The 12447-nt window shown below is 33.9% G+C and overlaps 1 protein-coding gene across 1 annotated transcript in view; it reads left to right on the top strand.

Moving 5' to 3' along the window:
- Positions 1 to 12447, top strand: part of SEMA3C (semaphorin 3C) — a 194960-nt gene that overhangs the window by 126235 nt on the left and 56278 nt on the right. Inside the window, exons 7-11 of the mRNA XM_027774140.1 lie at positions 1437 to 1556; positions 3774 to 3916; positions 5160 to 5274; positions 7625 to 7694; positions 9847 to 9991. Coding sequence (XP_027629941.1) covers positions 1437 to 1556; positions 3774 to 3916; positions 5160 to 5274; positions 7625 to 7694; positions 9847 to 9991 — 593 coding nt within the window. The remainder of the gene's footprint in view (positions 1 to 1436; positions 1557 to 3773; positions 3917 to 5159; positions 5275 to 7624; positions 7695 to 9846; positions 9992 to 12447) is intronic.

Here is a 12447-nt window from a genome sequence, read left to right as displayed (position 1 = left end):
TCCACAGCTTTAAGACTGAGTATAACAAAACTGCAAAATAATTATGTTATTTCAATTAAACAGTCAAATCTATGTGTGCATATACTCCACAAATGTTCACAGAATTTTAAACAAGTTTAGTTGCTCAAAAATATCTTCTTGCACATTTTTGTTATCTCCCTATAATCTGTTTCCATGGGCTTCGGATTTCTACTGGGAAGGAGAACTGGGTGAGGAAATGCCTGTCACACCAACTTGCTAACTGGTAGGGGTCCAGCTCAAATCCTGGTGAGCACATGCTAGGTACAGTACATTCCATTCTCCATTCTGTCCTGGGCCAAGTGGTATTGCCTGTTACTAAACAGTGTGAGCTTAGAGACTTCAAAATGACCAAATTCTGAAGGTAGCCAAAAAGAAATCCTAGAACACCAAAGAACACAAGTTGCTTGGCAGTAGGCCAGACCCGATAACTTTGATTCATTTAAAAATAGATGTTTAGCTACGGTTTCATAATCAAGGGCTACACTGCTTCTAAGAATTCAATGCTAGAAAGTTTGATTACATTTTATGTTAGTAATGCTCCCACTAACATAAAAAGTAATATGAGTCTTTAAAAAGGAGCTAAGTGTCTAATGCTATGTATATGCAGATTAAAAATAGAGTATGCCATTAGTAATCATTTATTTAAATTTTTAAAGAATTTTTGTCACTATATGTGGTTTTTTTATACCTGAGTTCTGATAATATTTTGTTTACCTTCCCAGGAATCTTCTAGAACTAAAGATCAAAATATGTACTTTAATGCTCAATCTTAGCCAACAGGCCAGGAAGCAATAAAAATATCTACAATTAATGATTGAATATTTTAATCATTACTAGTATTTTGGCAATTTCAGTGTGACCTCCATGTCATGAAACAGTAATAATAAAAAAAAACTATGTTCAATCCATTTAGTAAAATTACAGAATTCAATATATGTGGTGAGAACTTTTGAAGTCATAATCCAGTTGCCGTATTTTATAGATGAGATGATTGAGACTCAGGATGTTAAGTGATTTAATTCTAATTTCCAGTTGGTTAATGATTGACAAGTTGTCTGACAATTCCAGTGTTTCCTTAGTAAAATAAAATAATCAGATAAGCTCCCTTTTTATTTTTTATTCAACGTCCATTTAGATGCACACTATTTAAAATATGATGTTTAGTATAAAGTACAGAGAGAGAGATTTAGTTTTACATAGAGTAAGTTGTTTTGGCTTTGATATAACAAATAGATATAGTAAGAATGATACAGGCAATGAGCAGATTATAATTTATCCAATTTTTAAATTTGGTGGACAAGGGAAACCAGTTAAAAATGTGCTGTACTTCGTGTGATGATCTACTAATAAATGCTCCTTGAATTTTGAAATAGCTTTAAAAACCAATCTGTTGACTCCACATTACTTTTTCACAGATGAAGAGCTTTTCTCTGGAATGTACATAGATTTCATGGGGACAGATGCTGCTATTTTTCGAAGTTTAACCAAGAGAAATGCAGTCAGAACTGATCAACACAATTCCAAATGGCTAAGTGGTAAGGAAACATTTCCCACATTTCTCTTTTTACTATCATGCTTTAAACTAATTTATTTAATTCTATTATCACAATTCAGAAAACTGGATAAAACTTAAAATACCAGGCCATGACATGAATGATAATAATTCTATACACTGTAATTTTTAATATTTAGGTTAAGCAAATAATTTAAATAGCCTATAGATCATATCATATTCCAATTCTTTTTTTTTTTTTTTTTTGGTTAGAGAGAGATTTTTGCTATAGGGCTTATGTGCTCACCAAAGAGACAGAGAGAGACAGAGAGTCAGAAAGCAAGAAATCCACCCACCCCCAGAGGGGGCGGCCATACCACAATCCCTTCTCTCCATTCTCTTCTTGAGATTCTTGGCACACACACACATGTGCCCTGTGTGAGTTTTAAGCCACCGGGTCCAGAACTTGAACTGTAGACTACGTGGGAGTCCAGCAATGTAATCATTACTCCACCTGCTGATCCCCCAATTTATTTTTTGATAATTATAAAATTGTCATATGAATATGAATAATATGAATATGAATAAATAAAAATGACAGGGTATTTATCAAGTATGCTAATACTCAACCATCTTCTCTAGTTTAATTGCAGGAGACAGACAGAGAAAGAATGGGAGAGGGACTAAGAGAACTCACTCCCCAGTGGGGCATGATCACCGCAGTACCTTCTCCTCCATGTCTCTGCCCTGTTAGGATTGGAGCACACACATACCTGTGTCCAGCATGTTTTTCAAGCCACCGGGATTGAGATTCAAACTGTGTAGTCAGCCATGTGAGACCTGGCTGCCTTTAACACCAAGCAGTGGAACTGGCCCAGTTAACTATGCTTTTTAATTCATTTAACGTGTATTTTAATAATGCCAATTCTAAAAATCACCCTAAATGTGTGACATTTACATATAATGAATATGGTGTTTCAGGAACTTTTTCTTATTTGTCTCATTTATTTATATATTTATTTTTGAGAGGTTTTTGCTGTAGGGCACGGGCACTCACCAGAAAGACAGAGAGAGAGACAGAGAGACAGAAAGTGAGAAATCACCCCCCTAGAGGGGATGGTCATGCTGCAATCCCTTCTCCTCATTCTCCTCTAGGGATCTTGGGTATACATGCACATGTACCCGGTGTGAGTTTAAACCATGGGGTCTCGGACTTGAACTGTGGTCAACTACATTGGAGTCCAGCGACATAGCCATTACGCCAAATGCTGGTCCTCTTAATTATTTTAACTTAGATTCTAAAATTGTAAAACTGGCATAAATATCTTTTTCATGATTTGACTAGTGTTTATTAAAAATTACAGATATGATAATCTTACAATTGTTGATTTTCAACTGTTTCTAATTCTTGTGATCATGTGGAATTTACATCAAAAAAAAGGTACTCATTTGATTTTTCAGTATAATTGCAATCTTTTGGAGTTTTCAGGAAGAAGAAACCATTAAGATTCATATCATTTAACCCTGGGGAAATTTCTAGCTGACCCTAAATTTGGCAATTCACTTAACATTGTACAGTTATCATGAATCATCACAGTTAAGCATCTTTTTCACTGATAGGCCAGCACAAGAAAGCATTGATTGTCCATTTACTTCTTCAAATTATTCCTCCAGTACATCTGGAAATATAGTTTTCTAAAAGTTGTTTTGTTCTTAAAATAAGGAAACCCTGTATGTCTTCAAATGACTGCATTTAAAAAAAAAAAAAAGGTTTCCAGTTCATTTCATATGCTGTATTTTAAGAAATATGTGTTTTTCAGATCTTAGGTTCCCAACTCCTCTTTCTGCTTCAATGAATTTGAGTTTATAGACACTAGATCGAAAACCACAGTTTGAAAAACAAACGTTGTTTTCAATAAAATAAAAATCATACTCCATGGAAAATAATTGGTAGAAAAGATTTTCAATATTTTAAAACTCATCAGTGCACAAAGAAGTTTTGCATTTTCTGCACTTTCAAAACATATTACAGACGGAGAAAAATAGCTTAAGCTCTCATAGTCTTGCTATACTTTGTGGTCCTTGACATTCCAAATGTGGTATGTTGAGTGAATACAATGACTGCTTTTAGAAATGCTGCCTATGAACATTGAATTGTTCTTCTGTACTGAAGATGGGAAGTCGTGCAACTGTGGCCTATGTGGTCAACAGTAGATGGATTTTCATCATGAGTAGAGCTAGTTTTTGTGTTTGTTTCTAGAACCTATGTTTGTGGATGCACATGTCATCCCAGATGGCACTGATCCAAATGATGCAAAGGTGTACTTCTTCTTCAAAGAGAAACTGACAGACAATAACAGGAGCACAAGACAGATTCATTCCATGATTGCCAGAATATGTCCTGTAAGTATTAATGTTGTTCCCATATGAAGAGCGACGGAGAACTTCAAATGCTATAAATGATTATTTTTGTAATGGTTAATCTTCTGCTTTATTACTGACTGTTACAAATAAATAAAATGTGGACAAATGCAATGTAATCTTTATTCGCATCAGTCATATGAGGTGCACATATCCTATTTCACTAGAGCTCTTCATTTAAAGAGATCTTTTGGTCGTGGTTTTACACATGAACAGTTTTGACTAATTATTGCGTATCCACTTACTATGCTGGTATTAAAACAAATAGCTAAATTCTATATTACCAAAGAAACAAAATAATTCTTCTGAACAAAATACAGCAAATATTAGTAAAAGATAATTATTGAGGGACTGTCTTTAGCAGTGAAAATTAAGAAATGCTTTAGTAAACTATAGTTTTCATTATAGATAGTAACCAAATATCCTTTTGTATCAATAGCGACAAAAAGAAGTTCATGGATTCCTCTAATATAGGAGTTGACAGACTTGTCTTGACTTATGATTAGCATCCGTTGTGAAAATATTTCTTCTAATGTTTTAGATAGTTTATTTTTAAATAATACACTATTTCACTGATCACAGGGCTCAACTGTTTTTAAACTATATGGAACAAGAGAGAAAAACCAGCAAAGAGGGTGAGAGGCCTGTGGATACAGAGGGGGAAAACTGTCATCTATAGAGACTTGTGAATGATCCAGAAGCCATTTTTCCTATCCTGGCCAGGGACATATGGACAGAAAGCATCCAATTAAAAATACCAAGGATTAAAAGACAATGCAGAAAAATCAGGGAGGGAAAGTGAAATATTAGGGACCATTTTGTGTAAGGATATACCAAATCTTTCCACTGTTGAATTTGCGATCTTCACTGTATATAGTAATTTATCTTTGTATTAAAGACAATGAATTAACAAGAAAAGACAAACTGAATTATTTATTCTACATCACATTTTCTAAATACACCATGTAATGTTAAAATTAGAAAAATTTAGGGTACATATTAAATTAGTTTCTTGATTTCCAACTGATACCTTAATAGAAGAGAATAATAGTATAACTGTAGTTACTTTATAGAATACTATATATCCTGAATATTCCTCTTTGGCTTTTGGCATGCAGATGTGGTTCATTATTTCCATTCTCTAGATCATAGTGCATCTCCAAATACTCAGAACCCAAGCTGAATTTCTAAGACACTAAAATTTATGTTTGCCAATTGATTTCAGAATGACACTGGTGGACTGCGTAGCCTTGTAAACAAGTGGACCACCTTCTTAAAAGCGAGACTGGTGTGCTCAGTAACGGATGAAGACGGCCCAGAAACACACTTCGATGAATTAGGTATGTGGATGTGAAACTGAAAAAAAGTTTCAAAAAGAAAGCTTGTAATGCCTATACATTTTAATAAGCTTGGAAGAGGATGTATTTTTCCATGGATAGTTTCAGCATAAATAATGTGCCAATTTCTATCAAAATAATCTGGATACTGCTCATACATTTTCTTAAGTATTTTTAAAATTTATTTCACCCCAGACTACACTACAGAAACATTCAGTTCATCAAATTTACTATGTTGTATGTATGACTCATGTGTGTGTGTGTGCGTGCATATGTGTATATGTCTGAGAGAAAGAGAGAGACAGAGAGAAAGAAGTACTTTTCTAATTTATATATAGGCAGTGATCTATTGTATTTTTATAAATGAGCCTTTCATGACTATAAGAATATCTCATGTTCTGATTTGATATTTGTATGAGAATATAGCTATATATATTTATAATTGCAGCCAATGTCAGAATGAAATTCAAGTGGAAAAGTGATAGAGTGGGAATTAGGAGGCTTGTGCGCCCAGCTTAGTTCTGGCGGGTGATTCTGGGACTAAGTATCCACAGCCTGATGTGAGGAGACTTATATTTTTCAAGTCAAGTAAGGACTATCAGTTTGAGAATTGTTTCTTGGTAATCAGAGCAACTTGGCATCCTAATGTTATATTTGCTAAATACTATGGAGAAATTACTTTTCTTTTGTCTTAATCCTTTAAAATGTAAAAGGCTGGTTAGTCATAGATTTTTGAGGTCAATAATGAGATAAAAATAAAACTGTGGGCCAGCTCTGTGGTGCCATGGTTAAGTCCTGTGCATAGGGAGCTAACCCCACGTGGCTGACGGCAGTTGAAGTCCCAGCCCCGGTGACTTGGAAAATATCCTGGGCACCAGTGTGCACATGCCCTGTATCCCACAAGATGGAGAAATGGAGGAGAAGGGATCGTGGTGTGATCACAGCACATTAGGGAGTGCTTTCTCTTTCGCTCTCTGATGAATGCATGTGAACTTTGGCTATACAAAATAAAAAAGAATAAAACTGTTACAATATGGAAAAATGTAGTGATTCTAACAGTTAAAAACCTGAAATAGACAATGGTTCTTCTTAAAAGCTGTATATTAATCATGGAAACAAATTTTCTGTGTCAGCTTTTCTAGAAAAAAGTTGTAAGACTCATTCCATTCACTATTTCTTCCTAAATTGTTTGCAAGTATGTGTATGTTGCAGTCTTTCTAGTGCTTTGGGAAGAACTAGACATCGCCAGCCTTTATTTGCATATGGAAAAACTGATGGTTATTAATTTATTACTTAAAGGTAAAATCATTGCTAACTTAAAAAATACATCTGTTTTTGTATTCCTCAGCAGAAATTCTATCTGTAAAATTGTCACCAAGCCAGAACTTCCTTAAAATCATGGCTGTTGATTATCCATTGAGGTTTTCTGTCACAAGTTTGTTTTCAAGTTGTTACTTATTACTGTGCTTTACTATATACACCTTTGTCTTCACCTTAATATTAAGCTTATTAATAAACAATTGTTATAACAATTGTTTGTTAAATAAAAGTGTCACTGGAAATTTAAGCCAGAAGCCAAAAAAGTCTTACTTTATATTTAAAAAAAGGTTGTGAAAAAGTTTATTTTCCATGTTCTAATTTATAACGAGGTTAAAAAGAAATAGATATTTGTCATGGTAAATAATATTTGTAATATATTTTAAATTTGATTTTTAATGGTTATGTCACTGGACTCCCACATAGTCAACCAAGTTTCAAGTCCTGGATCCAGTGGCTTAAACTCTATGCATGCCCAAGGTCCGGAGAGGAGAATGGAAAAGAAGGGATTATAACATGGCCATCTCCCCTGGGGAGGAAGGGATTTCTTGCTTTCTGTCTCTCTTGGCTTGCCAGAGAGCACACACACCCTTTAGTACAAGTCTCTCTAAAATTAAAAAAAAAAAAATAGTATTATCTGTAAAGCCTATTTAGAAAATACAGAAACAAAGAAGCAACTAGAAAATTTATGTAGCTTTGTTACCCAAAGACACTCATTGTGAATCCTATTCTTGTGTTCTGGTTTATCGTTTCAAGAATTACATGATTTTAGTCTACATTATATATAATAATGTTTTTTACACTTAATATTATTAGTATGATTTCCATAAGGATCTTTATAAATCCCATTGGTGTCTGCATAATATTTAATTTGATTTTACCTTGTGCCAATCAGTAGTTGTTTTCAAATTTTAATTCTGTTATAGGAATATTTTTCTGAATAGTACTTTACATAGTTAAATTATTGTCTTATAATCATTTAAGACATACTGTTAAAATTTGAGAACTTTAAAGAATGGTATTTTCCCTTTTATAGAGGATGTGTTTCTGCTGGAAACTGATAACCCGAGGACGACACTAGTATATGGCATTTTTACAACATCAAGGTAATTATTAAATGATTACATTTTATAAGTCACAATGAACTTCATTGAGTAGTGTTAATTATTATTAAAGCCTTCTTCTCTTAAAATTTTCATTTTATATAGCACTTGAGATGCTGCCCTCCTATTTTAATTACATTTGCCTGATTGCCATAATACATGTATTTAAGATGAACTAATGCTTTCATAGTAGTTTCCACAGAGATTGATGATTACATGCTAATGATTACATGCTATTTTTCTCAAAGAAATGGAAATAAAAATTATGATACAGAAATGAAGTATTTAAGATATTTGTTTAGAAAACAATCTGAGGACTTGTGATTCAAATGAAATTTTTAATATTTCTTGTAGCTGAAGATGATGGGTATGTTTATTACCTGATGATAGTGCTGGTAGCAGAGTACATATGGCTCAACTCGCCAAATTGTATGCACTATATGAAGTTTCCTATGTACCAATTAAACAGTAAAACTAAAAAAACCCTGGCATTTCAATCAGAAATATATTTATTTTTTTACTTCTAGCACAATCTATTGATAACTATTAGTTACCTAATAGTATAGTTATCTAGTGATAACTATTTAGAAAATAATGAAACACTATACCAGTTATCATGGTCTATATACTTCATATATTTGAAAATAGTTTTAATGATTTTTAGTACCTCTAGGATGTCTATCACAATATGTGTTGAAGATATTTCGTAGTGTTATCAACAGTACTAGGGAGAAATGTTCACCTGTTGAAACATCCATTTTGTAAGACAAATAATAATATGATTGAATGTATGGAAGAAAATGAAATGAAAAAAAAACAACAACAATATAATAGTATATGCTTTAAGGTAATCCACAATATTTTCACTCATTTCTGCACACATTTCTGGTTTTGTTTGTTTGTTTGTTTTAGAGAGTCTTTTTTGCTATAGGGCTTGTGACCTCACCAGAGAGACAGAGAGAGATGGGGGATGTCCAGGCTGCAATCCCTTCTCCACCATTCTCCTTTCAGGGTTTGAGCATGCATGTACATGCATCCGGTATTAAGTTTCAAGCTGCCAGGTCCAGGAACTATGGTCAACTATGTGGGAGTCCTGTGATGTGACCATTATGCCATCTGCTGGTCCCCATATTTCTGTTTATTAAATATACCCTTGGAATTTTACTTAGAATTCAACCTAATACTCTAGACTTGGGACCAATCCAAACTGTAATGGGGGATTTTGGGATTCTTTCTTTAGATAATCAATTAAAAGATTATCTAAAGGTTGTAACATTCTGATCCTCTTAAATATTTGTTTTAATAAATACACCTCCCTAGTTTCTATTTATCCCAAAAATCTATAGCTTTAATATTAAAAATATTCAAAATTTTTATTTCTGTCAATGCTAATGATTAATAATATATTGTTTGTTTTCATAAGAATGCAATGCCTTACTATTAGCCATCAAATTTGAGATAAATATGTAAATTAGAGAAATGCGGGTTTCAGTCAATCTACTTTAGTGATAATTAAAATATTTTAGTAGGAATTCAAATGATTTTATGAGATTTTATTGACTAAAGATCATTTAATGAATCTCTTTCAGACTCCTTTCTTTCTTTCTTTCTTTCTTTCTTTTTTCTTTTCCTGTGAGCAACAGGAAACACATAATAAATAAAAGCAATTCGACTTTACCAACTAGTATTCAGGATTACATGGGAGCATACTCGCATATTAAAATCATTTTAATATAAAAAAGACATTCTGTGCCTCTATCAGTGGGATTTATTTCCTCAAGTTAACTTATGATAGGTTGTATTCATAGCGATTTGGAATTAAAATTCATATTTTTAAATAAAATCATCAGTACAGTTTGTTTTTGTTGTTAGTAACAATTTAGAAAATTATTTCACTTGTTTTATTTTTTGAAAACACTGAGAAAAACTTACAGCTTACTATTGTCTACCACATCAATGGATAAGTTAAATATTTTACTGCTTTTTAGTGTATCAATGTCTTATTTCAAAACATCAGAAGATGTTTAACTTTGTACATGTGCCATAACATCTTTTCCACAATATATGAATTTTTGTCATAAACTTATCACCTTTTTAATTGTTTTTTAATGTAAAAAAGTTAAGATATAGACCGTTTCTATTTTCTTTTCTTTAGCTCGGTTTTTAAAGGATCAGCAGTATGTGTATACCATTTATCTGATATACAGACTGTGTTTAATGGGCCTTTTGCCCACAAAGAAGGACCCAATCATCAACTGATTTCCTATCAGGGTAGAATTCCATATCCGCGCCCTGGAACTGTGAGTACTCGGGAATGTTTCCTTGTTATCGTGCTTTAAAAAATTGTATCATTTGTCTAGAAAGGAACATTATCTTGACATCTATTAAATACTGTCATCAACCTACCATTACGCTCATTAATAATTTTTCAGCTCACAGGAATCCAAATTTTGGATTTTATTAATATGTCATATATATTTAGAATGCTCTATATATTTTTTCCATGTGCTATTGCTAACAAAATATCATTTAGGTTCCAAAACAACTGTGTAAGTTAGGCAAGGCAGAGATAGTTCCCTAATTTTATTGACATAAAAATCATACCTTTGATAGTGTTAAATTTTTAGTGGCATCCCCAAAATTTAAATATTAGTTACTTCTCATAACATTTTCTTATATAAGGATTTTCATCTATTTTAATGAAGAATTACACTGTGACAATTAATTTAGAGATACCTCATGTGGAGATATTTAATTTTAAGGTATATATTTAGTTAAGAATCATATGTTATATTTTTCTCAAAGAAAAGTTTGGTATGTGTGAGCACAGAATTACAATGAAAGTGGGAGCCAGCAGTTAGCGTAATGGCTATGTCTCTGGACTCCCACGTAGTCGACCGCGGTTCGTGTCCCGGACCCAGTGGTTTAAAACTCACGCCGGGCGCATGTGCGTGCGTGCCCAAGATCCCGAGAGGAGAATGGAGGAGAAGGGATTGCAGCATGACCACCCCTCCTGGGGGGTGATTTCTCGCTTTCTGTCTCTATGTCTCTCTCTGTCTGTCTGGCGAGCGCACACTCACTATAGCGAAAACCTCTCCAAAAAAAAAGAATTACAATGAAAGTGATGTCATAATGCAAATAAAATATTTATGAATTATAGATTAATATACAAATTAGAACTATTTAACTATATGTAGCTTTCTCATTAAAAATGACCTGAACTAGAACTACTGTTTATTAGGCTTATAGATATATCCATATCATACAATATTAGTAGTATTTTTTTTTTAAGGTTTTTGCCATAGGGCATGTGCACTTGCCAGAGAGAAAAGAAAGACAGGGAGAAAAAAGTAACTGTCTCCATTATCTTCCTGGGATTTGGGGCATGCACACACATGTGCCCAGCATGATTTTCAAGCTGCCAGGTCTGGGGTTCAAACCACAGTTGACTATGTGGGACCTTATCCACCATGCCACTGGCTGGCCTGCAATACTAGTGCTACTAAGAAGTTTATTAGCAACTAATTTTTGTAGCTCAAAACACAATGCAATAGCATAATAGAATTGCAATTTTTATAGGTTTCAATAAATCTTACTACTTGTTTTTCATTTGACCTATAATAATGCTGCCTTCTAAAATATTGATCAATTTCTGTCTTTGTACAATGTTGAGAGTACACTGTTTAAGGGGTGGTGTTATATAATTGATTATTAGGGTAAATATAATATTATATCTCTGCATTTCATAGAACAGACAGAATTACATGACATTATGTGCACCTCTTCTCCGTTAAGGACATCACAGTGGTAACTTTAAACCAACCACGCTGGGAATAGTCACACCATCAAGTAGCAAATGCTACAAATGAAGGACTGGTTTTTCGTGAATTGAGGCCACTTCTTGTCCCATCTCTCATCAGGCTCTTTACTGACATGGCAACTTCAAAGGCACCTTAACTGGAGCTTAGAACTTGGAATCACAGTGAGAAAACCACTGATGTTGAGTAGCAATTATTCTACATAAAATGGGGATACAGGAACTCTTTTTAATAAAACAAAATAAACCAATGCTAAATTAGAAAATTATGTTAACAGCCCCACTTTTCAGTTTTTCAGCTGCCCTCTCAAAAATAAGCTTTTTTTTTTTTTTTTTGGTTCCAAAGCAGTGTAGAGTAAGCCAGGACTTAGCGACACACATCTGGATCAGACTCTGAAAAAAGGGAGTAGTCAGTGCTTGAGACATATTTCTATAATGTGGTCTCTTACATCTGGTGTTGAGACCAGAGCAGCTCGTTTAAATCAAAAAATTGTCAGATGAGTGATCCTAAGGGAATAAAAGAGGCAGGGTGGAGAAGTAACCTCTGGAACTCCTCCTGGAAAAGCATACCTCCCTGAAGATTTGGTCCCTCCACCCTTCACTGAGCAGAACACCATGAAGTCAGCTCTCTGACTCACAGTGGCCAGTGCCTGTCCCTTCCCTGGACTTCCAGGGTTTAATATCCCACTCATGTAGTCTGAAGACTGGCAGCCAAGTGACCCAAAGCATTCTCTCTTCTTTGAGGTTAGGAATGTTGCCTCTGAAGTCCTCCCAATGAAGGATCAACTGTGATTGTCATACTTTATTTCCCCACACAGTAGTCCGGTTGCTGGGTCAACCTCATAAATATATGCCTGTGCTCTTAAAGAAATGACACTAGCAGAAATCTTATACCCTCATTCTAATGTTCTGTGTAGGTGCTTCTTTTAGAGCAGGAAT

This window comes from Tupaia chinensis, unplaced genomic scaffold (assembly GCF_000334495.1).
Source record: "Tupaia chinensis unplaced genomic scaffold, TupChi_1.0 Scaffold000406_1, whole genome shotgun sequence".
Classification (NCBI taxonomy): domain Eukaryota; kingdom Metazoa; phylum Chordata; class Mammalia; order Scandentia; family Tupaiidae; genus Tupaia; species Tupaia belangeri.
The sequence above is the reverse complement of the archived record's forward strand: the minus strand, read 5'-3'. Positions and strand labels throughout refer to the sequence as shown.